This window comes from Anabas testudineus, chromosome 2, assembly GCF_900324465.2.
Source record: "Anabas testudineus chromosome 2, fAnaTes1.2, whole genome shotgun sequence".
Lineage (NCBI taxonomy): Eukaryota > Metazoa > Chordata > Actinopteri > Anabantiformes > Anabantidae > Anabas > Anabas testudineus.
The window spans coordinates 30,049,689-30,076,995 of NC_046611.1; the positions used below are offsets into that span (position 1 = coordinate 30,049,689).

General features: G+C 43.5%; 1 protein-coding gene across 1 annotated transcript in view; it reads left to right on the forward strand.

The window, feature by feature from the left end:
• The window catches only part of scospondin (subcommissural organ spondin), a 56,743-nt gene that overhangs the window by 9,125 nt on the left and 20,311 nt on the right, over positions 1-27,307 (forward strand). The window contains exons 22-97 of the mRNA XM_026363287.1: positions 143-345; positions 459-586; positions 762-871; positions 971-1,120; positions 1,220-1,313; positions 1,421-1,630; positions 2,253-2,458; positions 2,672-2,786; positions 3,055-3,176; positions 3,258-3,431; positions 3,511-3,744; positions 3,851-3,973; positions 4,265-4,362; positions 4,667-4,898; positions 5,002-5,154; positions 5,688-5,825; positions 5,946-6,128; positions 6,248-6,398; positions 6,542-6,701; positions 6,797-6,845; positions 7,076-7,180; positions 7,269-7,396; positions 7,565-7,685; positions 7,834-7,961; positions 8,068-8,209; positions 8,301-8,468; positions 8,651-8,813; positions 9,024-9,087; positions 9,383-9,404; positions 9,511-9,631; positions 9,766-9,979; positions 10,108-10,249; positions 10,388-10,564; positions 10,788-10,976; positions 11,228-11,290; positions 11,385-11,540; positions 11,967-12,125; positions 12,212-12,376; positions 12,467-12,658; positions 12,806-12,928; positions 13,446-13,575; positions 13,831-13,956; positions 14,104-14,195; positions 14,478-14,654; positions 14,729-14,899; positions 14,995-15,250; positions 15,374-15,420; positions 15,522-15,692; positions 15,835-15,969; positions 16,296-16,432; positions 16,508-16,602; positions 16,681-16,730; positions 17,129-17,299; positions 17,710-17,880; positions 17,984-18,063; positions 18,905-19,074; positions 19,171-19,217; positions 19,369-19,569; positions 19,860-20,030; positions 20,469-20,669; positions 20,837-20,927; positions 21,088-21,308; positions 21,403-21,555; positions 21,692-21,858; positions 22,091-22,236; positions 22,548-22,768; positions 22,851-22,886; positions 23,080-23,244; positions 23,455-23,667; positions 24,013-24,180; positions 24,433-24,567; positions 25,412-25,649; positions 25,721-25,873; positions 25,983-26,029; positions 26,155-26,325; positions 26,491-26,667. Coding sequence (XP_026219072.1) covers positions 143-345; positions 459-586; positions 762-871; positions 971-1,120; positions 1,220-1,313; positions 1,421-1,630; positions 2,253-2,458; positions 2,672-2,786; positions 3,055-3,176; positions 3,258-3,431; positions 3,511-3,744; positions 3,851-3,973; positions 4,265-4,362; positions 4,667-4,898; positions 5,002-5,154; positions 5,688-5,825; positions 5,946-6,128; positions 6,248-6,398; positions 6,542-6,701; positions 6,797-6,845; positions 7,076-7,180; positions 7,269-7,396; positions 7,565-7,685; positions 7,834-7,961; positions 8,068-8,209; positions 8,301-8,468; positions 8,651-8,813; positions 9,024-9,087; positions 9,383-9,404; positions 9,511-9,631; positions 9,766-9,979; positions 10,108-10,249; positions 10,388-10,564; positions 10,788-10,976; positions 11,228-11,290; positions 11,385-11,540; positions 11,967-12,125; positions 12,212-12,376; positions 12,467-12,658; positions 12,806-12,928; positions 13,446-13,575; positions 13,831-13,956; positions 14,104-14,195; positions 14,478-14,654; positions 14,729-14,899; positions 14,995-15,250; positions 15,374-15,420; positions 15,522-15,692; positions 15,835-15,969; positions 16,296-16,432; positions 16,508-16,602; positions 16,681-16,730; positions 17,129-17,299; positions 17,710-17,880; positions 17,984-18,063; positions 18,905-19,074; positions 19,171-19,217; positions 19,369-19,569; positions 19,860-20,030; positions 20,469-20,669; positions 20,837-20,927; positions 21,088-21,308; positions 21,403-21,555; positions 21,692-21,858; positions 22,091-22,236; positions 22,548-22,768; positions 22,851-22,886; positions 23,080-23,244; positions 23,455-23,667; positions 24,013-24,180; positions 24,433-24,567; positions 25,412-25,649; positions 25,721-25,873; positions 25,983-26,029; positions 26,155-26,325; positions 26,491-26,667 — 11,076 coding nt within the window. The remainder of the gene's footprint in view (positions 1-142; positions 346-458; positions 587-761; positions 872-970; positions 1,121-1,219; positions 1,314-1,420; positions 1,631-2,252; positions 2,459-2,671; positions 2,787-3,054; positions 3,177-3,257; positions 3,432-3,510; positions 3,745-3,850; positions 3,974-4,264; positions 4,363-4,666; positions 4,899-5,001; positions 5,155-5,687; positions 5,826-5,945; positions 6,129-6,247; positions 6,399-6,541; positions 6,702-6,796; positions 6,846-7,075; positions 7,181-7,268; positions 7,397-7,564; positions 7,686-7,833; positions 7,962-8,067; positions 8,210-8,300; positions 8,469-8,650; positions 8,814-9,023; positions 9,088-9,382; positions 9,405-9,510; positions 9,632-9,765; positions 9,980-10,107; positions 10,250-10,387; positions 10,565-10,787; positions 10,977-11,227; positions 11,291-11,384; positions 11,541-11,966; positions 12,126-12,211; positions 12,377-12,466; positions 12,659-12,805; positions 12,929-13,445; positions 13,576-13,830; positions 13,957-14,103; positions 14,196-14,477; positions 14,655-14,728; positions 14,900-14,994; positions 15,251-15,373; positions 15,421-15,521; positions 15,693-15,834; positions 15,970-16,295; positions 16,433-16,507; positions 16,603-16,680; positions 16,731-17,128; positions 17,300-17,709; positions 17,881-17,983; positions 18,064-18,904; positions 19,075-19,170; positions 19,218-19,368; positions 19,570-19,859; positions 20,031-20,468; positions 20,670-20,836; positions 20,928-21,087; positions 21,309-21,402; positions 21,556-21,691; positions 21,859-22,090; positions 22,237-22,547; positions 22,769-22,850; positions 22,887-23,079; positions 23,245-23,454; positions 23,668-24,012; positions 24,181-24,432; positions 24,568-25,411; positions 25,650-25,720; positions 25,874-25,982; positions 26,030-26,154; positions 26,326-26,490; positions 26,668-27,307) is intronic.

The window sequence follows — 27,307 nt, forward strand, 5'->3', positions numbered from 1 at the left end:
CCCTGCTGTTATTGCCAAAAATATATTCTTTTACATTTCCACACTGGACTGTCATTGTAGAAATACAGTAGTTATCAGAGCAGTATGTCCAAGGCTGTAGATGTGTCTACAGTGATGTTACTATTTCACATGTTATTTCCAGGGATGCGTGTGTATGTGCGTCTGGCCGCCCACTTGCGGGGTCGGGTCGGGGGTCTGTGCGGTAACTTTGATGGCAATACAGAGAATGACTTCACTACACGGCAGGGCATTGTGGAGTCTACACCTGAGCTGTTTGGAAATTCCTGGAAGGTCAGCCCCTCTTGCCCTGACGTGGCAGATCAGGACCTGCGAGACCCCTGTGCTGTAAGTTCAGACACACACACACACACACACACAAACACACACACACACACAATGAAAATTAACCTTGCTCATACCCATGACACATGAACTCAAAGTGACTCTGTTATGTTCAGCTGAACCCCCACAGAATGACGTGGGCTAGGAAGAAGTGTGCAATCCTGACTCAGGAACTCTTCTCTCGGTGCCACCTCGAGGTGCCTTTCCAGCAGTACTATGACTGGTGTGTCTTTGATGCTTGTGGGTGAGTGATTGCACTGATCTACAACAATGGTTTGAAATGTTTTTTAAAAAATGTGCATCTATGTAGAGCAAACACTAACACTCATCAATTCATCATGAGAGTTGTAATACATGATGAATACTGTAGATGACGTGTCCTGTCTATAGTATCATATTGGTGTTTGTATGTGTGTAAGATGTGACTCAGGTGGGGACTGTGAGTGTCTCTGCACGGCCATTGCTGCCTACGCTGAGGAGTGTAACCGCCGAGGAGTCTATATTCGTTGGAGGTCCCAGGATCTCTGTCGTATGTCGCACACGCAGCATCTTACCCCTTGTCTTAGTGTCTTTCTGTAACTCTTGTTAGTTATGTTCATTCTCTCTCTGTCTGCATTGTTCCCTGCAGCTCTGCAGTGTGATAACGGGCTGGTGTATGACCCCTGCGGTCCAGCTTGTTCGCCCTCTTGTCCCAGCGCTCAGCAGAGTCCTCACTCCCAGTGTGGCAGCCTCTCATGTGTGGAGGGCTGCTTCTGCCCTGCTGGCAGCGTGCTACACGGTAAGAAAGACCTACCACGCTTACTCTATGCTTAACTTCTTTCATTTCAGACATTTCTGTAATTCAAGTTTAATAAGATTATTACTGTGTATGCTGTAGGAGACAGCTGTGTGGTTCCCACTGAGTGTCCATGTGAGTGGGAAGGCTCCATGTTCCCCCCTGGGACCACCATCACTCAGAACTGTCAAAACTGGTCAGTATGTAAAGTATGATACTTTTATTTTTAAGATCATCTCAGAAGTTGATCATTACGACTGAGGTCTGTGGGATGTGTGTGTGTGTGTGTGTGTGTGTGTGAAGCTCCTGTGAGGATGGTGTGTGGCGGTGTGAGGGGGTGCCCTGCCCTGCTCCCTCTGCTCCCTGCCTGCAGTCTGAGTTCCGCTGTGCCCGGGGCCGCTGCATCCCCTCCCAGTGGGTGTGTGACAACGAGGACGACTGTGGCGACGGCTCAGACGAGCTGTGCCCGTCCACCTGCTCTCCGGACCAGTTCCGCTGCACCAGCACACCGAGGTGAAGCCACAAGTACACAGACGTGACCTCGGCTAGTTAGTGTGTAGATGCTAAATGGTACAATGCATGTTAATATGCTAGCTAACTAGTTATATGCTACGTGTTAACAAGTAAATAACGTGATGTAAACATGCTAGTTGAGTTATGTCTAACATTACTATGAAGTTAACATGCAGTTAGTTAAGTAGTATGGACATTTTATTTCTAATGTCATCCAAAATATCTTATTTTAATTTAGGCATGTCCTTTAAATGGCAAACAGGCCATGAAACAAACAGATATATAACACACACGCACAGGGTTAGACAACATGCTAACGCTCATGTGTATTTGCCTATGGTAAATACTCTACACTGTTAGCATGCTAAATGCCACAGGCTAAATTGTGTTGCTAAATGTTAGCTCCATTTTTGGCTCAGGTTGTAACACTTAACTCTACAAAATGGTATCAGCATTGGCTTAAATATCTAACAATTAGATTTTTGGTCTGTAGCATTACAACCTTACAGCGTTACCAGTATTTCTAGTACTAGACTGCAGGTTTTCACATGTTAAGAGTCACTCCTCACTGCTAGAATCTAAAATGTGCAGTGGATAAAGTAAAATAACCCCATCTCTGCAGTGGACCATGTTTGAACCTGGCTCTGCGTTGCGATGGCCACCCAGACTGCGCCGACCTGTCAGATGAGGAGTTCTGTGCTCCTGCCACCCCCGTGCCCTTGTGCCCAGTGGGGGAGTTTCAGTGTGCCAGTGGGAAATGTCTGCCGGCCGGTCGGGTATGTGATGGACGGCTGGACTGTGGCTTTGCTGATGGGTCCGATGAGCAAGGTCAGTGCTACTCAATAACAGTATAGAGTACTTCACTGAAAACTCATTTGAGCAAGAGTCAGACAGCAGATGAACTCATCTTTACTGTCAACATTACTTCAAGAAAGGCCGTATCATAAATCAAAATGAAATCATAATCAGCATACTGATAGGTGTTTTTAAACGTTGTTTTACTCTTCTGTATGTTTGTGACTGCGCTGTTGTTCTGCCCAGACTGTGGTGTGGTGTGTGATGAAGGGGAGTTCCTGTGTGCTGGAGGACGTTGCATACTCTATCTCCATCGCTGTGATGGACATGATGATTGCGGGGACTTCAGTGATGAGAGGGGGTGTGTGTTCAATTCTGCCACATTTTGGTATTTGGAATACTCAGTGGTTACTGGTTAAATAGAGTAGTATGCATAAAAATGCTTTCCAGAGCTTATTTTGTGCTTAGGATTTCTAATGGGTGCAGAATTTTATACATTTATGCAGCAGAAAATCTTGACACTTTCTTTGCTGCACTTTCTATGAGCTGAAGAAAACAATATCTGCAGCACTCATCCACTCATGACAGTGTATGATGCCCTAATTATCTAATATTTTGGTTGGTTTTAGGTGCCTGTGTGCTCCAGGGGAGTTTCAGTGCCCTGGAGATCAGTGTGTTCCTGCAGACAGAGTGTGTGACGGACATAGAGACTGCCCCTCTGGAATAGATGAAGCTGTCTGTCCAAATAAAGGTACAGAAAATAATAATACAGTAAAATTGTGAAGAAAGTTTAAAGAATTTTAAACTCAAGTCATCCTCTTTTGTGTGGCAGTGACTTGTGCTCCTGACCAGTTTCCCTGCAGTGATGGGACATGTGTTGCTACAACTAAGCTGTGTGATGGAACATCAGACTGTGCAGGTGGAGAAGATGAAAACAGAACCAGTTGCTTCACTGATATTGCAACTGTGTCACCTTTGCCGGTCACCCCAACTGTGGCCACATCAGGTAGTAGTCATCTTTTAGGAATTCAGGAGGAAGAAATCTTCAGTGTTCATTGGTTTCTGACCGCCCTCTGTCTTTCCAGCTTGTCTGTCCTATGAGTTTAGCTGTGCCACTGGTGGGCAGTGTGTGCCTCAGGCCTGGCGTTGTGATGGGGAGACAGACTGCATGGATGGTAGTGATGAGCAGCAGTGTACTGCCCCCTGTGGCCCTGGTCAGGTGACCTGCCTTAGTGGGAACCAATGTGTTGACTACCAGCACCTCTGTGATGGGACACTACATTGCAGGGACGGATCAGATGAGAGCGTAGACAACTGTGGTGGGTGAAAAATGATTATGAAAGAGTTTTCAATTGTCAAAGGAATGATAGGCTTTGTCTGAAAATGTGCTACTGCATATTGACACTACATCTATCTGTCCCCTAGGCTCTACCCGGATACCTCCATGTCCAGGCAGCTTCTCATGTGATAACCGCACTTGTGTGAACATGACAAAAGTGTGCAATGGCATCCCAGACTGTCCGCGGGGCGACGATGAGTTGGTGTGTGGTGAGTTCTCAGGAGATCAGTAGAATTTGAGAGGTGAGGATGGATAAAGGGAAAAGCTCAAGTAAGGGAAAGGCAAAGGTCTTAAACAGGTTTCAAAGAACTGAAAACATGGAAATTAAAAGCGAACATAAGAGGTATCATGGAAGACTCAGTGGGACAGGATGGAACAAAAATAAACAAACAAACATCATGTGTGTGTACTCTTCAGTGTCCCACGTTCATAGCTTTGATGATGATTTTATTTATCATTTCTGCTAAGTAATGTCTTTTTTCACATCTCGGTCTGTCCAGATAAAACTGTTTCACCAGTGGCCCCTGGAGGTAAAAACACCACGGTCACCTGCCATGAATTCAGCTGTCTGGATGGATCCTGTATCCCCTTCTCCATGGTAGGAGCTATTTTTTTTTCTGTGCCAAATAAGGCATGTAGGCATGGCTTGCATGTAAATCTGAAAATGTAGAGAATTATTCACAAACTGCACGTTTATGTGGAATATGGATATATGATATAGTATCATACTAAATGTTAATGAGAATTTAATGTTGACATCATTCATCTCCTGCTTATAGATATTCAATATAGAGAGTACATTCTCCATAAAACAAAAAACAAAAGTGGAAATTGTCTTAACTTTGTCAGATACTGCATACATATTAGACAAATCCTGTTTGTTTACACCATCCTATTACCAGGTTTGTAATGGTGTGGCAGACTGCCTAGACTCCACACTAACCCCACTTGGGAGCCCCACGGATGAGCAGGGCTGTAGGACTTGGAGCTCCTGGGGTCCCTGGGGCCCCTGCAGCACCTCCTGTGGGACAGGCTCCATGAGCCGGCAGAGAACCTGCCCTCCAGGCGACCTGCTGCGTCATTGTCGGGGACAGGACGTTCAAAGGCAGCAATGCTTCAACACTTCCTGCCCAGGTGGGGAGTTTGACACAGAATAAATATATTTCAGAATGAAAGGACCTAAAGTTAAATGTGTATACCATATTGTATTTATTACTATTATTGTGTTTCCATCCAGTGGATGGTGAGTGGCTGCCTTGGGTGAGCTGGTCCAACTGTTCCAGTGATTGTGGTGGAGTGCGGATCCGACACAGAGGCTGTATCCCTCCCCGCTACGGAGGCCGAGACTGTTCTCAGCTCCCTGAATCATCCAACCTAGCCATGGAAATCAGTACGAGCTGTCTGAAAACTAACTTTGATTGACATACATCAATGCTAGACACACAATAGAAATATGGAAATACCTCTTGAAATGATTGGTTTAGTATTTTTGCTTGTTGTATTGGGGAGAAAGAAACCTCAGCCTAAACAAATAAAACCTGAACTATCTGCACAACGTACAGAAATATCAAGAGACAATTTGTGTTTTTCTAATTTTAGTGTAGTCAAGAAACTTAGTAAGAAAAGGTGCGTCTAGACCAAGTCTATCTGCATGAAAGTTTATTAATAAAACTTCACTATTAAAACAAATGTATTATGAAATACAAAATCCTAAATTAATAAAAAGGTTAGTGAACTGGAATTTTGTTTTTTAAAACATAAAAACAGACACCTTTAAATTATTTTTAATGACAAAGAGCAAAGTTTGTTTTTAAACAAAGTCAAATTTGGTCAATCTAAAAACCAGATGTTAATGAAATGTAATGAGAAGAGCAAATAGTAAATGGGATAACAAAACATAACTCCTTTTCTATTTCACTCCAGGCCCATGTCCTAATGATGGATGTGACAATACCAGTTGTCCCACTGGGCTGATAAGACACAACTGTGCTCCCTGTCCAGTGTCCTGTGCCCACATCAGCAGTGGGACAACTTGTGATGCAGCAGCACCCTGCTTCTCAGGTCAGTTGAGAGGAATATGGAAGATCTTGTGCTCTACAATAAGTTGATTTTTGCCCTGATGTTATCTCAGTATTGAGATTTGTTCACTTTTTTTCCTCCCAAACGTGTCTCCACCCTCAGGTTGCTGGTGTCCAGAGGGACAGGTGATGAGCCATATGCAGCAGTGCGTGCCACCAGAAGAGTGTGTATGTGAGGTTGCAGGTGTGCTCTACTGGCCGGGACAGCAGATAAAAGTGGATTGTGAGATTTGTGTTTGTGAGAGAGGAAGACCTCAGAGATGTCAGCCCAACCCAGACTGCTCAGGTAACTCGGGCAATTTACACAAACTCTAGTGATATTTATTTTAAATCACTGTGGTTATTGTTCTTCGTGTTCCATAAATCATGAGCATCCACACACAGTCACTTTTTGTCTTACTGTAGTACACTGTGGCTGGTCATCATGGTCTGAGTGGGGAGAATGTTTGGGGCCCTGTGGTGTTCAGAGTGTTCAGTGGTCTTTCCGCAGTCCGAATAACCCAACCAAGCATGGAGACGGGAGAACGTGCAGAGGAATTTACAGGAAAGCCCGCAGGTTAGTAGGCCTCTCATCTCATCTCATGTGATTCAGTGATGCTGTTTGACCAAGCATGTCACAGTAAGCATTTACAAGATCAACAACACATATGCATTGTCTCACCTCCAGCATACATCTGTCATATTTGTTTGTCTGCACAGGTGTCAGACAGACCCCTGTAATGAGTGTGAGTACCAAGGTCAGTCCCATGCTGTGGGAGAGAGATGGAGGTCAGACTACTGCCAATTATGTCATTGTCTGCCCAACCTTACAGTGCAGTGTTCCCACTACTGTCCATACACTGTCACTGGATGCCCTCAGGTACGAGAGGAAATGATGTGTCTACGTGTGAGTAAGATGTGTCTATTTCTTATAAGTTAGTGGCTCCTATTGTTCAAAGTGTTTTGTTTGTACAGGGCCAAAATCTGGTGCCTGCAGAGGGAGACCAGTGTTGTTATTGCCAAGGTAAATCATGACTGTTGCTGTCTGTATACATTGATAATGAACTGCCCAAATGTTCTTGTTCTGTGGACACTTATCAGAGATGACATTGTGATCCTACTCATCATATTCATTTAGTCTCTCAACAGCAAAAATGACAGCTCTACAAACATGAGGTCCAGTTTGTTGCAAATATTGCAATAATAAAGTGATTTCTCATTAATCGTTGTATTCTATATCATCTCTGCATGTAGGAGGAAATGATACTATTCTTGTGACAGTTAGCCCTGCTGGTGTAACCTCCAAGCCAGAAGAGGGCACTACACCCCTGGTTCCAACATATCCACTTCCTCCTGGAGGTAAGTTTCTTTGTAATATGAGCAGTTGGTCATGTAGTTACACAGTTAGATACTCATTGTAATTTCACTTCTGTCCCTCTGTATTCAGATGAGTGCTGGTCACCCCTGGGTGTCCAGACTCTCCCAGTCTCAAGTTTCAGTGCTTCATCGCAGCAGACTGGTCACCCTCCTGAGGCAGCTCGCCTCCATGCATGGGACCCCCACAGAGACCTCCAGGTATACCTATAAATAATCTTTCGGTTTATGCCGAAATAGCTGCACTTTGTTTTTAGTGCTAATTACTGTATGAACATGCTGGGAGCATATAGGAGGACAGCACTATTTGACAGTCAATTTTCAGCATAATACTGAGCAGCATGTGCTTCTCCAAAACACTATTTGCAGGGCTGGAGTCCAGAACCTGAGGAGTATAAAGACCTACCACAGCGGAGCCCTGAAGGACACACTAGCAAAGCACAAAGCCCCTATCTGCAGCTAGACCTGCTGAAACCATACAACATCACTGGTAATCTTTCAAAGAGACACCTTAGAACACTCACAGACTGACCTGCATTTAGTGTGCTGTGTAAAAGTGAATTCCTATGTGTGTTCTAGTATACATGCTGTATACCTAGAAGTAAAAAAAAAATCAAATTTATTCTACTCTCTTCTAGGTGTGCTCACCCAGGGTGGTGGAGTGTTTAGTACATTTGTGTCCAGCTTTTACATCCAGTTCAGCCAGGATGGCAGACAGTGGTACACTTATAAAGAGCTCGTCACTGATGCCCGCCCAAGAGCCAAGGTCAGACATAAAATCAAATCCAAGTAACTTTCTAACATTCAAGTTTGAAGCCCACTTTGCTTTAGTTTAGATTTTGATGGGGATGTCTTAACCTGTTTCGCTCCAGGTTTTTCTTGGTAACCATGATGACCAAGGGGTGGCTGAGAGCAGACTGGACAGGATGGTGTCGGCTCAGTTTGTTCGCCTGCTTCCACACGACTTCCAGAATGGCATCTACCTTCGAATTGAGATAATGGGCTGTGGCGATGGTTAGTTGACATTAGGCACAGTAGTTTTAATGCTGCCTTGTTGGTGAATTTATGCTCATAGTGGGTTCTAAGATGTTCTTCTCCCTTAAAGGTGATCTCTGGTTGGCTACCTCAATCCCTCCCTCCCCAGTGTCCCCAAGTGGCTGCAGAGTGAAGGAGTTCCAGTGCAACAATGGTCGCTGTGTGCCAGCAGGTCCACTGGGAGTCATCTGTGATGGAGTCAATGACTGTGGGGATGGATCAGATGAGATGTACTGTGGTGAGTGTCCCAGTCTATCAAACATTTATTGATGTAATGCATACTTCCTTTTAATTCCCTCATGTGCTTAACATTCCACAAAGTGCACTTACACACATATTACTACTAATGTTGTCTACTGATGTGAATATTATTTTATATAGAAATGATGTTGACTCAGCAAAACTGCTTTCCATATGTAGGTACGCAGCTGTCCCCTACAGCCACCAGTCCACGCAGCTGTCCTTTTGGTCAGTTCTCCTGTCCCCTACCAGGGGGCTGCATTGCTGCAGTACAGCGTTGTGATGGCATCCCCCACTGTCCAAGAGGAGAAGATGAAACTGGCTGCTATGACAACACTACTCAGTCAGACAGGTGACGGGGGTCTGTTTTTATTTCTAGTGTTTATGTTAGTGTTAACATAATTACAACTCTGAATCAATTTTAATTACTGGACTGCTTTTTCATAATTTGTGTTTATTTGGCTCTTATTTATTTCCTTGTGTTGTAAAGTAGTGAAGATAGGATTTTAGGTATTGAATTTACTCCCCTTTGTTGTTTTGTGGCCATTTACAGACCACACACACCCACCCCTGCTCCTCTCAGGACTCCATCCATGTCTGCTGTCACTCGTCCTGCAGTAACACCAGCAGTAAGGAACCATTTAAGTGAAACATCTGTTGTCGCCGGTGTTTAGACATCAAATAGAACCTTTGGTTTTTAACTTTTTTTCTAAAACCTCTGTAATCAGATGTTAGCATTTAAATTGTGCAAACATTATGGAACATATCAATCAGAGAGGGTTAACTATATATAAATATCTACAAGTATAAGAACAGCATCTGAAGAATACTATCAGAAGATCCACTTTATACAGGTTAATTTTATAGGTGCTTATGAAGATACTCTTAATTCATTTTCTAATGTATTTACAGGATGGTGGTCCAGGATATCGTGGTAAGTGTAAAACCTTATTTAGCATTTATTATTACTGCAGACCAAATGCTTCAATGTATTGTGTTCAGTTTGGTAAATAGTGTTAAAATTCTATCATATTCTCCAGGCATCTGCTCCTCTCCCCTTGGACTGGAGGATGGGAGAATTCGATATGGTCAGCTGACTTCATCCTCACACCGTGAGAACAACCCTGCTGATGCTGGACGAATAAACATCATTCCTAACATGTGAGTAATACATGTGAACATGGCTGTTGGTGTCCTTTTAAATCTGTGCTGTTTCATTAAAGAGGATAACATACGATTCAGTAAAGCTTACAGAAAATGACAAAACATACTACTACTGTCTGTCTTCTGTGCAGTCCAGTTATGGAGCCTGGATGGAGTCCCTTACCTACAGATGCTCAGCCATATTTTCAGGTGGACCTCCTGGAGCCCACATGGGTGTCAGGGTTGGTGACGCAGGGCAGTGAACGCATGAAGGGTTACCTCACTAAATACAGTCTGGCCTTTGCACTGCATAGCAGCGTCTTCACAGATTACACTGAGAATGGAAAACCTGGTGGCCCTGTTAAGGTATTTGTAATAATTAGAATTTATTTTTTCAGGTTATTTCTGTATTTGTGTTATTCATCAGTGGTTGGAAATCCATTCCTTAGAAATTTTTCATTGCATGTATAAATGTCTTCATGGTTGTGTTACAGGTGTTTGAGGTGAGGATGGTCGGCAGCACTCCTGTCACCCGCTGGCTGGACCGGCTGGTCAGAGCTCGTTACCTTCGCATCCTCCCTGTGGAGTTCAGGCACACCTTCTACCTGCGTGTGGAAATCCTTGGCTGCAGAGGAGGTATTAGAATTTAGCTAAGTACATAAGGAAATGAGAAAATCAAAATCAGGACGAGAAGACTTTCAACTCCAGGGCTTGTTTTCCAGGACTTGTGCTTCACATTACTGACAGTAGGAATCCATTTTTCTGCTTCTGTAGATGAGCTGGTGACACCCAGCAGTGTGACCACATCTCCCTCAGGTGGTGGTCAAGTGACGGTGCCTCGCTGTAAACCAGGCCAGTTCTCATGTCAGCATAGTGAAGAGTGTGTCCCTGTCTCTGTGCTTTGTGATGGTCGTCCGGACTGCAAGGACGACTCTGATGAGATCAACTGTGGTGAGGGCTGCTGGATATTTACCCACAAACATTCTTTTGAGCCATGCCACACTATGTATACCAACCTGTAGTCTTCATAGGACAAGTGACCAAAACAGTTTACATGTCAAAGAGTAACTGTATAAATAATGAGCATCTCCTGGACTCTCAAGTGTTCCTACCGCTTGCTTATTTTTCAGGTACTACTATGTCTTTGTTCATGTCTTTCTCTCATCATCTTCAGGTACAGCTTCAACCAAAGGATTTCCAGGGCTGCAGAATCAGACCAGCTCTACAGGGAGACCAGGCATCCATGGTGATGGTATAACAGGGGTCCCAGGCCTCCATACTACCAGATCTCAAGGTGGCCTTCCTGGTGTGGCTACATCAGGGGTCACAGGTCAGCCTGGACTTCAGAATACTACAATCCCAAGTAGCAGCGAGTGTAATTAGCTATTGGTCACATCTCTCAGTGTTGGTAACTTTGCTTTAAGAAGCTGACAACTTTAAATGTTGCAGTTTTATGAAAGAGTTTAACACTTGTTTATCACTACAAAGTGGAACTAGTGTTTTATTTATAGCTGTTTTTTTTGTTTTTGTTTTGAGGTCTGTACATTTTTAGTGAACTTTTGAGTTGAGTTCTTTGTCTTCGGCCATCCTACATCTACCCAGGGGTCACCACAGGTCAACCTGGACTGCACCTCACTGCAACCCATCCTGGAAAGCCTGGTCTACAAACCACTAAAGGTGTGGGAGTCTACAGCCTTGCTATTTATCCTGCAACAGGCAGAACCCATGGATCAACACCTGAATAGACTTTTTGACTCTGTTTCCTGTTTAGCCCCATTGATTACCAGTACCCTGCACGATGGTGGCTTACCCAGGGTGCTTTGTGTGGAGGGCCAGTTTGCATGCCGCTCATTTGGCTGCGTGGACTCTGCGCAGGTGTGTGACGGCAGACAGGACTGTTTGGACGGGTCAGATGAGGAACATTGTGGTACGCATCAGCCCCCTGTCAGGGAGCAGGGTGCATCAAAGTATAGAGGGTTGCCGTAAGAACTTGGATTGTGCAAATGATGTGAAATACAAAAGTTGGTTCTGGTGATATTGGTGTCCTAGGGGACAGTGAACGATTTAACCACTAGTGTAACAGCTCTGTGGTTCTGGCACAGCCTGTCATTTTTTGTCTCACTTTAAGGAAATATTCAAACATAATCATATTTAAGCACAGGCACTTTGTCAAAGTAAATTTTTCCAAGTGTCTTGGACAAGTCGCCAAGTTCTTGTGTAACTTTAGGCTGTTGTAGTGTTTTCTGTATCTTCATCTAATCCCTGACCTAAAGCTACAATCTTTGTTCTTCTTGTGGATGAAGATAGATCTTTATGTTTTTCACTGTCTGTCAATATTACCATGTCTCACTAGGCGCCACAGCCAAACCATTGTTGACTTCCCAGCCCCACTTGTTACCCAGCCCGTGCTCTCCCAAGCAATTCCACTGTGACAGTGGGGAGTGTGTTCACTTGGACCGCAGGTGTGACCTGCAGAAAGACTGCATTGATGGATCAGATGAGAAAGACTGTGGTAAGTCATACTTTCGCTTGAATATAGGTTATTGGTCCAAATTGAAATATACATGTCTCAAATACGTTTCCTCTCCTCACCTTTAGTGGACTGCATCATGTCCCCATGGACAGCTTGGAGCGCATGCAGTGTGTCATGTGGTCTGGGCTCTCTGTTTCGCCAGAGGGACATACTGAGGGAGGCTCTGCCTGGAGGGGCCTGTGGTGTCACGCAGTTTGACAGTCGAGCCTGCTTCCCTCGAGCGTGTCCAGGTCTGTCCTTTGAAGAATGAGATGCATCTTTCACAAGTGCCCAGGTTCTGATGGAATGATTATTTCATCCTCTCCTGTGTCCTCCTGTAGTTGATGGTCATTGGTCAGGGTGGACAGAGTGGTCGGAGTGTGATGCTCAGTGTGGCGGTGGAGTCAAGCAGAGAAACAGAACCTGCACTGCTCCACCTCCTAAAAACGGTGGTCGAGAATGTGAGGGCATGACCTTGCAGAGCCAGACCTGCAACAGCCAACCCTGCACCAAAGACATCGGTACACAGACAGGTGACTCAGCCAAACATTCAATTATGAAGAAGATGTTGAAAGCTAATATTTAGTCTGGTTCTCTCTACCTGATCAACTTGTTTGTAAACTGTCTAAATTATATCTCTGCTCAGTGTAAGCATACTAACAAACTGAACTGATGCTTAGGTTGTGTCAGTGGGATGGTGCTTGTGACTGAGGCAGACTGCCAGGCTGGGAGAGTTGAGCCTTGTCCTCCTACTTGCTCACATCTTAGCTTGACTGGAAACTGCACTGCAGCCTGTATATTGGGTAGGTCACAGTATATATGAAGTTTTATATTGTATTGTTGCATTTGATTGGGAAGCACCTTGTGAAAATGTAAACTACAAGGCTTGTAGCCATTCACAATTAGTTACTGTGGATGCTGCAATCAAATGCAGCAGTACACAATGATACCTCTTCATATTGTTATTTGGCTTCAGTATGCCTAATTGTTAATTGTTGAGATAAAGTCACATTACAGATGCATTTTGGGTTTCTTCAGTTAGTCTTGGTGGAAAATTAATTCAAATAATGTTTTCCACTTACATTAAGATGAGTAAATATGAGAATGGAAGACTGCACTGGAAGCTAGGTCATAGAGACTAAATGAAATTCTCCATGGTTCATTATTTGTTAATTGATTCGGTGTGTTGGCAATTTGTCACACTGTATTAAAATATTCCGACTATAAAGCAAACCTATTCTTGCTACAAGAATAGTATCTCACATGGGCTCATTCAGTGGTAGTTAAAACACTGATTAAAACAGATTATGCCTCCTCCAGGGTGTCGCTGTCCTGCTGGTCTGTTCCTTCAGGAGGGGCGATGTGTAAATGCCAGCCAATGTGTCTGTCACTGGAACGGCCAAACTCTGCAGCCAGGACAGACAGTCAGCAGGAGCCAGTGTGCCACATGGTGAGAGAGAGGCAGACAGAGAGATCCAGACATTGTGTTTTTTTTTCTTTGGAAGCAAGCCTGTTTAATAATAACTGATGACATTTCTAAAATGCAAACTAACCAAAGTTACACTTTTTAAAATCACTTCTAACTTCAGTTATGCTAAATTATGGGTTTACTTTTCATGTCCTACTTTCCCCCTATAATTGTTAAACAACCATTCAAATGCTCTAAGTACCAAAACCAAACTAACCATCAGAAATGCCCCACCAGCGTGTGCAGAGATGGACAAGTCACCTGCGACACCTCCAGCTGTGTGGCAAGCTGTCAGTGGTCAGTCTGGTCATCATGGTCACCATGTGATGTAACCTGTGGTCTGGGGTTACAACAGCGCTACAGGTGAGCCTATTTAATTCAGCATCTGTAAATCTATCGGTGCCTTATCTCAGGCCCATTTCTCTTCAATTCATCGCATATTTTTAAAATAGACCAGCTTTCACTGAGTTGAATTAAATCAATAATTCTAACATCCATTTGACTCCTCAGGTCCCCAGTGAACTCAACAGGAGCAGCCACAGTCCAGCCCTGTCCAGGAGACTCCACTGAAACCCGCAGCTGCTCCAACACCTGCCTTCCTGGTATACTCAAACCCTAAAAGACAGCATTAGTGTGGGATCAGGAATTTTGTAGCAGAACATCAAAGCAATAATCATTTGTAACATTAGGTTTATTCTGTTGACATGAGGCTAGAATGTTTGACGCATTGTATCTTACCATCTTACCATCTTAGCAATGCTTTTAGTCCACATTTAATAATAAGTTCTGCAATAGTTAGTTAATTAAAAAAACATCTATCTTTCTTTATATACTTAAATGCAAGTATCAAGGTGGACTGATGTCTTTACTGTTTCCTTGCGCAGTCTTATTAGATGGAGTTTGGAGTAAGTGGACTAGCTGGTCCGAGTGTAGTAAGACATGTTTCAGCCATGTCAATGAGGTAGGAATCAGACAACGATTCCGCAGCTGCAACTACACAAAATCTACCTGTGATGGAGACAGCGAGGAGCAAGAGCCCTGCAACATGGTACACTGTTCAGGTATGGACTTTTAGCGATATGTCATATATGCAAATCTATGAGACAAAAAGCTGATTTTAGCTGTGTACTTTCAGTCAATGGTGGCTGGTCAGCCTGGACACCGTGGTCTCAGTGCTCATCTGAGTGTGACTCTGGGGTCCAAACAAGAGAGCGATTCTGCAATTCACCTTCACCACAGCACGGGGGCAGCAGCTGCCCTGGGCCACAGATACAGACAAAAGATTGCAACTCCCACCCCTGCTCAGGTGCTGCATGATGTCTACTAATTATGTACACTTCATCAGTCATGTGAGTTTACGTGTGCATGTACAAGTCTTATTTCCTCTCCTGTTCCTCTCAGGTGAATGTCCAGAGGGCATGGTGTACATGACAGCAGCTGAGTGTGAAGCTCACGGCGGTGCGTGTCCGAGGGTGTGTTTGGACATGACGTCCACAAATGTGCAGTGTGCGACCACCTGTTATGACGGCTGCTACTGTGCCCTGGGATTCTACCTGCTCAACGGCAGCTGTGTGCCCTTAGCACAATGTCCATGTTACCATAAGGGGGAGATGTACCCAGCTGGAGCTTCCCTGGTCGTTGATGCCTGCAATAACTGGTACTGTCATGATAATAGATCAAATGTTGCCTAAAATTATCTAGAGATGCAGTTGGTATCATAAAGAATGCCATTTTTAAAATAAAATGACACTAATTTATTTTTGTATTGTGTCTTTATCAGTACCTGCACTAATGGAGACATGGAGTGTGGAACAGCTCCTTGCCCTGGTTGGTGCTTTATTGTCATGCACATTTCATATCCTCCCAACTTTCTTACTCCATCTTCTGTCTCCTTCTTTTTGTCTTATTTTTCTCCTTGTATTTCTCAGTGGACTGTGGCTGGAGCAGCTGGACGCAATGGAGCAGCTGCAGTCGAACATGTGACGTTGGTGTGAGAAGAAGGTATCGTTCAGGAACCAATCCTCCTCCAGCATTCGGCGGTCGTCCCTGCCAAGGAGACAGCGTTGGGATCGATACGTGTAGTATTGAACCCTGCTTTGGTTCGTAAAATGACTTGGTTGTTCATGACTATATATAAAATGCACACTTTGAATGTAAAAACATTCAGAGCTATAACACTGTATTTATAGTTATTCATACATATAATATGGATTAGGTTTATGCAGTTGTTATCTGTCCCAGGTGTGAAGGAGCCATGGAGCGCATGGTCAGAGTGCTCAGTGACATGTGGAGGAGGTTACAGAACACGGACGCGTGGGCCAATTCGAATCCACGGCACTGCTCAACAGTTCAGTGCCTGTAATCTGCAGCCCTGTGGTAGAGCACTCACTCATCTAACAATACCACTGTGTTTTCATGATGACAATGGGATACACTTTACTGCTATTGTTTATGACATAACATGAGTAATAAATAAAGCAATATTAAAATGACAAGCTGGGTAACAGAAAGTCATAGCTGTTTGTGTGAAGAGGGATGAACAAAAAAAAAAGATAAGTTTTATTTATTAAAAAGAGAAAAGCCAGAACATAAATGCCAAAATATGTGTTATGTTTAGGAAATAAGGGCTGAGATCAGTTTTTTACAACAACAAAAAATTATGCATATTGGTATTTTTGACTGATCTCTGTTTGCACTCTTAGCTGGTGGCCAGGTGTGTCCTCCAGGCCAGGAGTGGAAGCAGTGTGTGAGGGGGGCAGTGTCATGTACAGACCTCACAATGAACCTCAGCAGGAACTGCACACCAGGCTGCCAGTGTCCTCACAACACTGTCCAACAGGTGGGTGAGATGGCTCTACACAAACAGCTATCATGCTTAGCTTATGTTCATATTCATGCTTATCCGTGTTCCCAGGATGGTGTATGTGTCCAAGAGTCAGACTGTCGCTGTGATGTGGATGGGGAACAATATTTACCGGGACACACTGTTCCCACAGGGTGCAACAACTGGTAAGTCGAACTGAACAATGAACAACTTCCTCAGCAGTGTTCAATTAATGAATTAACTTAAATGTTTTCATATTTCAGTACATGTGAAGCCGGGAGGCTTGTAAACTGCTCTCGGGACAGCTGCAATGGTAGGCAAGAGATAATTGAATTTATCTTTAATACAGTCGCTGGTGCTTTTTTTTGTGTCTTTTACTAAACATCATATGCTAAGCAAAGTCATGATTTCATGTAGTCTGCATAATAGTAACAGTGGTCTGCATGCCACTGATTGTCTAATCCAAATATTATATATAATCTTTTCAGGTTATATTTCTAAGATTTACCTTTTCAAGCATTGTGAATTGTAAATAACTGCTGCTGAGTGGCAGTGAAGCTGTAGTGATGCAAAACTGCATGGAAAAGTAGTAAGAATAACAGGGTTATATTCAGGGTTGTGTCATGTCCTCATTACCTACGGATTGCCCATCACTTTAACTTTCATGTTCTGCTCCCTCCCCCCACACACATACATACTCACTCTCTGCAGTTGACGGCCAGTGGTCAGGGTGGACTCCTTGGAGTCAGTGCTCAGTGTCCTGTGGAGCTGGTCTCCAGTCTCGGTACAGGTTCTGTTCCAGCCCTCAGCGCTCTGGGAGTGGCCTGCCATGTTTGGGGCCTCACAGAGAGGACCAAGTCTGCATCATCACCCTGTGTGATCGTGAGTGTGTCAGTTTTCACAGGACTATTAACACAGGATGATGCAGCTGTAGCTCTAAAATTGTACCAAATCATTGTACAATATGTGTTTGGTGCATGTATTAAAACATATGTGGTCTTTCAGCCCAGGTTCTGCTGTTTAATTTAATGTGTAGCTTCATGATTCATTCTTTTGTGATTAGTGCATTATTTCACACTATGTATGAAAAATGCTTCTCCAAGTCCCCCATTTAGGGCCTAAGTTAATCAGTCGTTTTTTGTTACCATTATCATATCAACTCCTATGTAACATCAACAGATTTTTTTAAGATTTTGATTTTTGTAGTAGCTGCTGTTAATATGACACACAATGTTCTTGATTTGCTATGAAGTTGTTTTTTAATTTTTTTAAGTGCATCATGATCTTTCCAGGTGATGGTGGCTGGGGTCAGTGGAGTAACTGGACACAGTGTACTAAGTCATGTGGTGGGGGCGTTCAGAGTCGGAGGAGAGAGTGTGACAGTCCCAGTCCAGAGGGGGAGGGAAATTACTGCGAGGGTCTGGGAACTGAGGTCATAGCCTGTAACACTAACCACTGTCCAGGTTTGTTTACAGAGTGTGTAAACTGAATCTTGACTTTTGTTCACAGTAGAGTACAGCAGGTTTTATGTCTGTGTTATAACCCCATGCAACTGTGTGTTCACAGTGCCACCATGTTCTCAGGTACCAGGCACAGCATTCAGTAGTTGTGGTCCCTCCTGCCCTCGTTCGTGTGATGACCTTGCAGTAAGTATCGCACCAGACATAAGTCACTATAATCACTGGTCTGATCTTTTATATCTTTATTGAGAACAGCCCTAAAAACCTCATAGTGTTAGTGGAAAAAGTATGAACCCATGGAATAAATAACTGGTTGACTGAGCTGACGTACAGACATTCTCACATTGTCCTGAAGAATGTTTTAAAACACTTGGGAATTCATCTTCCCCCCCAATCACTATAAGCTGGCCAGGCACTGATGTAGCAAAGCAGGTCCAACTCATGATGTTTCCTCCACCATACTTTACAATTGGGTTAGGGTTAGGGTTTTTACGCTAAATGTAGTACTGTGTGCTCTTTCCAAACACTTCAATATAGTTTCATCCGGCATGCAGCAATGTTCTTTATAGTGAGAAGCAGCTTTCTTTGTGGTGTCCTGTTTTACCTACTGTAGACTCAAGAACAAAGATGCTAGTCAGTTACAATGATGCCTTCAAATATTTGAAGCCGTCCACTTCTTAGTAAAGTAGCCACAGCCCCAAAGTGTCTCCATTTGTAGTTGTCTGCCTAACTGCCTAGACTTTGACATCACTCATAAATTCTTGATCTTCGTAGATCCTCTGAATGCTCTAACTTATGCTAACACCTGACTCCAATTAGCTTTTCTGAAGTTTGAAGTTTTTATGGTTGTTTTCAATAGACATTCAAAGATTTGAATTTTTTTTGCTTACTATTACTTGAGACACATTGTATTTGTTAATACTCTTGACTTAGATGAAGATCAGATCTCATTTTATGGTAAATTAATGCAGAAAACCATGAATTAACATTAATTAACACATTTTCCTTGCCACTATAAATTAAAAAGCACTGTGAGTGGCGATGTGAGCCAGGGTGCTACTGTACAGAGGGAAAGGTTCTGTCTGCTAATGGCACAGTCTGTGTGGACAGAGAAGACTGTCCATGTCTGGATATCAGCAGCGGACGCAGGCTGGAACCAGAAGAGACCACTGAAGCCCATGATGGCTGTAACAACTGGTCAGAATAACAGTATATGCGCACAGACCATATTTGCATTTCACACAGAGATAAAGAAGAGGGAGATTATTATATGTTGGATTTCATGTGTTTCAGCACCTGTGAGGGTGGGAGACTCAATTGCACCAGATACCCCTGCCCAGGTAAGACCAGTTCTAAGTCTTTGTGTATTTTGGCAATTGTATGTTATGCACAAAAAATAGTTTTTTTTACTTAGGTTCAAGCCTGGGTAAAAAACTGCAAGAGAAAGTCATATTGGGTAATGGTCGTGTACTTGCTGCTTTGTTTTTCCAGTATCAGGTAACTGGTGTGAGTGGTCCGAGTGGACTCCCTGCTCCAGGACATGCGGGGCAGAGTCTGTCTCCCGCTACAGAAGCTGTAGCTGCCCTGAACCCAAGGCCGGAGGAGCGGCCTGCTCTGGAGAACAGGAAATACACAATGGAGTTGGAGTTCAAATCCAGAGACAACCCTGTCCTGTTATTACTTTCTGTCCAGGTAGGACTGGCAGAAACATTTAAGTAGAAGATTTATGAATTTGCAAAGATCTCAAGTAGAAAGTGTGTGTACTGATCAGGCAGTCAGAAGCTCCCAGCTCAGAGACTCCCAGATCCCTTAGCCCCTCACTGTTTTAGATGCAAGTCTTTCCTCTGCATTTTATATCTCTCATTCTATTTTTGCAATGTTTGTCTTTTTCATCCCCTTTATAGTTTTCATTTGTGCATTCCATTTCTTTGTTTGCCTGTGTCCCTCTCTCCATAATTTTCTTTTCCTCACTCTCCATTCAGTCCATGGCTCATGGAGCACCTGGTCTGCTTGGTCAGACTGTGATGGGTGCGCCGGATCGTCCACTCGCACCAGGGTATGTAACAGTCCTCCTGCCAGGTTTGGTGGCCTGCCCTGTCTTGGAGAAGCTAGGCAGACACGTAGTTGCCATGACAACATCACCATCTGTTCAGGTCAGCAAAATAAAGCATTGAATGTTAATGGTGTCATCCCAATTCCAACACAGGTTACTGGGTTAAGACGAAGATAAAACAAGAAAATGAAAAGCAAAATTTGAGCTCTGGAGAGTGTGAGGAAAGAAATTAATAATTCATTAATTATATTATTATATTTATGTTTCTCAGAAAGGAAAGGATTTTTTTTTTAGTTTTATAGATTCTTCTTCGCACTAGTTAGTCATTGATTAGGCTGACACACACCTCTGTCCATCTGAGAGACCAGTATTTGACCTATGCCTTTGGAGCATTACATGTTTTTGCCTTTCCAGTGTATCTAGTGAAGTTTGAGGTTTTCTTTAAATTGCTCTGTGAAAGCAAACTAGACCATACAACCTGTAATTCTAATATATGTCTTAATTCTCTTCTAATTGTGCTTCCTTCTTTATTCTGAAGACTGTGGTGGAGGCCAGGAGGAATGGCCTTGTGGGAAACCCTGTCCTCGCTCCTGTTCAGATCTCCATGGTGACACAGAGTGCTTGGACTCCCCCGGGTGCAGCCAGACCTGCGGTTGTCCGGGTGACATGGTTCTGCAGGATGGAGTGTGTGTGGACAGGGAGGAGTGTCGCTGCAAATACCACAACAGCTCTGCTACTGGTTAGATACACAGTCTGTTTATATGCAACGTGAGATTGGAAGTAGGGACTTTGTATATGAACTGTGTTAGAAGAAGCAGAGATCATCCTATTGTCTCATCAGTAGATGTTTCTCTGCTTATTGATTTGTTAATGCGCTTTGGTTTACTCTCCGAGCAGGTGACCTAGATTCCACTAATACATCATGGGTATGGCCTGGTGGATTTGATTGGCAGTTTGCAAATCCAGGAGACAACATCATGAGCGACTGCAAGAACTGGTACAGCACAATAGTTTTATTTATTTATTCATTCATTGAAATAAAATTTATTACAAAATGCGTTTATTTAATATATATTGATTAATTAAATGTAAAAAAAATCTGCTATCTTATGTTTTTATGTTATCATGTTTTTGCTGTTTTTTCCACTTAATCTTAGTTCATGTAAGGCTGGGGTCCTGCAGTGTCAATCAGTCCCTGGTTGCCGGGTTGATGGTGGTTGGAGCCAATGGGGAGCCTGGACTGAGTGCTCCCAATCTTGCGGCGGAGGCGTCAAGTCCAGGAAACGCCAATGTGATAATCCACCTCCTCAGAGTGGTGGAAGAGGCTGTGTAGGAAACACTGAGCAGCTGAAAAATTGTAACATACACCCATGCATAGGTACTCGGTAATGACAGCCTGGAAAAAGATGTCATATTTTGCCTAATTAAGAAATTAATATATCAATCTTTTTGTCTTGTATCCTAATTTCCAGACTCAGTGGGCATGTGGCAGCCCTGGTCTCTGTGGTCTGTGTGTTCGGTCAGCTGTGGTGGAGGGCAGCAGTTCCGCTCTCGTCTTTGCAGCTCTCCACCATGCAGCGGCCTCAGTCGCCAGAGCAAGACCTGCAACACCCAAGTCTGCCTCGGTGAGTCCCTGGTTCCTGTACGGTGTAGAATCTATGACCATGGCATCAAGGTTATTTTAATGGTAAAATCTAGCCTAGGCATCATTTACTGTTACTTTGACGAGTTTCACTGTGTGGAACTTATAATATTTTGCAGAAGTGGGCTGCCCTCCAGGCCGGCTGTACAGGGAGTGCGAACGAGGTGAAGGCTGTCCATTCAGCTGCGCTCAGGTCAGCGGCAGGGAGGGCTGTTACTCAGATGGCTGCGAGGAAGGCTGCCACTGTCCCCTGCACACATACCAACATCATGGAGGCTGCCTGCAGGTAGGTTCACTGTTTTCTGAGCATTTCAGCATTCTGATATATTCATGATTGTTCCATCTGAATAGTGCTTATTTTGAAACATACAACACAAAGTGATGAAGTAGTAGTTAACACATTAACACACAACAGTGAAAAAATGTGTGATTTTTTTAATATAATGTGGTTCTGTGGTCGTATGTGTGTGTGTGTGTGTGTGTGTGTGTGTGTGTGTGTGTGTGTGTGTTGGTTTTAGGAGTGTCCGTGTCTGGTCGACAGTGAGTTCTTGACATCCTTAGAGAGTGTCTCTGTCACACCTGTCTCGTCTCTGTTCCTCTTCAACATCTCTGAGGGGATGGAACTTCAGTCTGGAGAAACACTGGTTCACGACTGCAGCACCTGGTGAGCAGAGAATAATGGGAATATTTGCAACTACGCTGCTTTTCATAAAGTCATTCAATCCCTATTATACCCAAGTTCTTTTACTGCTGGAGGGTTAGGGTACAGGGTACCTTTAATCTAAAAACATTCAAGAAATGAGATGCAGTATCCTCATTTAGAGGTTTAACTGTTATACTGTTAAATAATATACACATAGTTGCAAAATTCTTCATTTAATTTTTGGACACTCTCTCACTCACATCATCACTGCTCTAAACACACTTCTCCAGCCACTCCACACTGTAACCCCTTTTCCCTCCTGTTTCCTGCAGTGGCTGTGACCATGGCAGATGGAATTGTTCCTTGGAGCATTGCCCAGTTGATGGCGGCTTGACACCCTGGGGCCCCTGGAGCCCATGCTCACTGTCCTGTGGAGGTCTAGGACTCAAAACCCGCACCAGGAGCTGCACTCAGCCTGCCCCAGCACATGGAGGGAGAGATTGCCAGGAGCCACGTCAGGAAACCACCTACTGCCAAGCCCCTGACTGCCCAGGTACAGGGGGTAATTCAGGCTGATTAGGTACTTTGTACAGTATAATAGGCATGATTTACTGATAAATTATTTTTATTGGCAGTGATTGTTGGTCCTACAGAAGAACCAGTTTTACCAGGTAAGTTGTCCTTTCATAAAACCAAATTGATGCCTGACAGTTCATATTTCCTTCTCAGTTATTTTCCTAATTTTCTCCTCTTTTTGCTTCTTACTGCCCAAATATTAATGTTTGTTATTTGTTCTGGTTCATGAGTCAGTGAAACTGCTTTCTCTATGTTTTTTTATCATTGTTCCTTGCTCACCTTTATCAGATGAGGATGACAGCTTCTCTCCCTGGTCATCGTGGAGTCCCTGCGCTAAGACCTGCACTGATGCTCTGAGCCCAGCCACAAAGTCTCGTCACCGAAAGTGTATCAAAGCTCCCTGCTCTGGAAGCTCTCACCAAGACAAGGCCTGTAATCTGCCACAGTGTCCAGGTACAACCAGCACCACGCTACCTCTCATTTCAGTAAATGCATTTCCAATGTAAAACATCTCTTCACAAACTGGATTTCATTTCATGTGTAGGTTTTCTGCTAGAATTTGTTAGTGGCTTCATTTGTAATTTTTACTGCCACTGTCTCAAAGATGACAGCAGGAAGTATGAAGCTGATAATGATAATAATGATAATTTCATTTGTTCCCAGATGGATTCGAGGTGTGTAAGGGAGCCAATTGTGAGCAGAGGAACTGTTCTTGGACAGAGTGGGGTGAGTGGAGCCCCTGTTCACGGTCTTGTGGAGTTGGTCAGCAGCAGAGAGTCCGAACCTTCCTTAGCCCCGGGACAAACGGCTCATGGTGTCAAGACATCCTCGGAGGAAACCTGGACCACCGCTTCTGTAACATCAGGCCCTGCAGAGGTCAGCATGTAAAGTATTGTTAAAGTTTGGCTTGAAATAGTAAGTTCTTTACACTCAGAATCATCTCCACAGTTTTTGTTATTGAACTGTGTAATAATCTAATGCAGACATTTCAAATTAGTCTGAACTAACAATTGCATTGCTAGCTATGAAAGACAAATTGTTATTATAGTGAAATGGGAACTAATGGCTGCCTGGAAAACTTTATTCAGAACAAAATGTTACATCATGCTTCACACAGCAGATGTCAACACTAAGGTTGTATCATCTGATGTGGCTTTACGAGTTTTTGTTTCACTTCCCTGTGTTTGTGGTCATGTTTATTTCTGTGTCTGGGTGGTGTAGTGGATGGAAGTTGGTCCCGATGGAGTCCATGGTCGCGCTGTGATAAACGCTGTGGTGGCGGGCGATCCATACGCACCCGCTCCTGCTCCAGCCCTCCACCCAAGAACGGTGGGAAAAAGTGTGAAGGAGAGAAGAACCAGGTCAGACCGTGCAACACCAAACCCTGTGGTGAGAAAGACCCAACATGTTCACTAGCATTTATTTATTTAGCATTTATTGTGTTTCGATTAAAACTTACCATAGGGTTAGTTCATCCCGCATATGGGTGAATGCATATTCATTTAGCATATGGCTGAATATTTTTTCTATAGGTTTGTGTTCAAAGTTATCATAGCCTGTGGTCAGCATTGTCTGTGTTAGGCGAAGAAAATGCCTGCAGCATCATAGGAAAATCATGACCTTCTGTTTGTGTATTGTCAGACGAGAAAGGTTGCCCGCCAGGCCAGGAGTTTGTGCTGTGTGCCAACCAGTGTCCACAGCGCTGCTCAGACCTCCAGCAGGGCATCGAATGCCAGGGCCACGCAGAATGTCAGTCTGGCTGTCGATGCCCTAAAGGTATAGAAGCTTGTCTGTGTGTGTGTGTGCATGTCTGTGTCTGCATATTTGAGTGATTCTTCCCCAAAGGTCAGGTTTACACTGATTCAACAGATAAGCACTTTATATGTTTATTTACTTCTGTATTTATGGTCACGCAGAGTTAGAATTTGCTGGGTGCTGTTAAGCCAGAACTAGCAATGACCTGTTTTAAATACACTTTGCGGGGTCAGTGCAGCCAAATGACATGGTATTGACACATAGTCACTGAATATATTCAGACTTCTTCTCGTTTGCTCAAACTGTAATTTGAAATGAAACATTCTGCATTTTTTCATCAATATATGTTAAAAGTTTGCAAATGTGTTAAAATTAAACAAGCAAAATCACTCCTTTACAAATGTATAAAGATCATTAATTCAGTACTGTGTAGAAGCCCCTTTGGCAGCATTTTCTTGGATTAGTCATCTGGATTTGGATTCTTTTCCAGCAGGTCCTCTCAAGCTTTGTCAGATTGGATGGCTAGTAAGGGCTTTGGTTGGGACAGTTTGAGACTTGAAGCTAAAGCCACTCTAGCATTGTCTTAGATGTATGCCTCATTGTCTTGCTGAAAAGTGATTCGTCATAGACCTCTGTGTCTGCAAAGTTTACTGAAAATACATTCTTCTAACAGAGTAACCCTGATTAAAGTAATTTCAACTTTAATCAGGGTTACTGGACTTCTCAGATGGGAAAAGGATTAATAAAAAAAGACATAGCTTTACCTTTTTCAATTTTTTGCATTTTCAGTGATGCAAACCTGCTGATGTAAACCTGCTGTGTTGTAATGAGTGGTGCCTAATGACTACTGTATGTGTGTATCTAGGCCAGCTGGAGCAGGATGGAGCCTGTGTGAAGCTTTGGCAGTGTGACTGCGTGGACTCGCTGGGACAGATTTGGGCGGCCGGCAGCTGGCATGAGGTGGACTGTAACAACTGCAGCTGCTCTGACGGACAGCTCCTCTGCACCAATCACAGCTGCCAGGCTACTTGCAGTTGGAGCTCCTGGTCCAGCTGGGCGTCATGCAGCGTTTCCTGTGGGCAGGGCCAGAGAACCAGATACAGGTAAAGATAAATACTAATAACTCTATAATAACTTTAATACATTTGTATGTATTAATACATGTTTATATCAGGTCTCTAATCGCGGAGACTGAAGGAACAAATTGCCAATTTGAGGAAGTCCAACATAAATCCTGCGACCCAGGACCTTGTCCACCCCTGTGTCTCCATGACCACCACGAGCTCTTTGTTGGAGACACCTGGCTTCAGGGAGAGTGTAAACAATGGTGAGACACATACAAAAGAAACCATTATTTGGGTGATAGGGAGTTTAAAAAGGAAATGAGAAACTAAGCTTTGTGTTCAGAACACTTTCTCGTTTATTTTGCTTCTCAGCACCTGTACACCAGAGGGAGATTACTGCCAAGACATTGACTGCAGAGGTGTGTTACTACATTCATTTTAAAGACACATGGCTTGTGCTGCAAAAGTGTTGAATTATAAATTGGGTTCATGGCTTCCATTCAGCCTGAAAGAAAAATGACCAAGTTTTTTGTTTTGTTGTTAGTGGATGGTGGTTGGACCCTCTGGTCAGTTTGGTCCGACTGCTCATTGACTTGTGGGAGGGGGACACAGGTTCGAACACGGGCATGCATCAACCCCCCACCACGAAACAATGGGTCCTACTGCAGTGGGCCAGAGAAAGATGTCCAGAATTGTTATACACTTCCCTGTCTTGGTTTGTATGCACTGCAATTATGCTCATTTGTCTAGTATCAAAACAACAGACACATGTAATTTATTTCTGTTATCTAATGTATGCATAATGTTGGATGATTAGACTGCCAGTAAGCCTTGGCTACTGTTAATATTTCCTGCAATTGTATTAACTCCTTGTCTCTAGATGACCTGTGTCCCTGGTCGCCATGGTCACCGTGTTCCCGCAGCTGCGGGGCAGGGTCTGTGACGCGGCACAGGGTGTGCGTGTGTGAGGAGGGAGGCGATGTGACATGTCCCACTGAGGTAGAGACTGAGAGGAACAGAGAGGAGACACAGCTGTGTTACAAACAGCCCTGTCCAGGTACTGTTCATAGAGACAAAGCTCAACACCTCAAGAGTACTTAACTTTTTTCAGCTTCATTTAGTGGAGCCAGAATCAAATACCAAAACCAGTGTGAATGTTACTACTGCTGTATGAACTATACCTCAGTCCAGGTGTGTTTGTCCCAAATCAGTGCCAGTTAAACATTGGAGAAGTATTGAATTTGGTTTGAAATGCATATTTATACAGCATTTATACTACATGAGTGCTAAGTCTCAGCTTTAATTTGAGTGGGATTATGTCAGTATTTAAAGAAGTATGATTTATTGTAGTGCCAATATAATAAAATATAGTGGTTCAAATGTAATTGGAGAACCAAGTCAAACAAAGTCATCGTATTTAATATTTTGTGGGAAATCTCCAGTCAATGATTACCTAAAGTCTTCGATCTGTAGACAACAGCAGATGGTTTGTATCTTCCCTTGTGATGCTCCGCTTCACTGCAGCTCTTAATGTATCATCTATTCTTTGATTTCAGTTTAAATGATGTTGCACATCAGGACAAAAACTTCTGTAATTGTATTTATTAGCGTTTGGGATCTAGTTGGGTTTGTGTAATTAAGTAAATAAGATATCTGATATTACTAGACAATCTGTAAAAGCAGATAACCAATGTTTA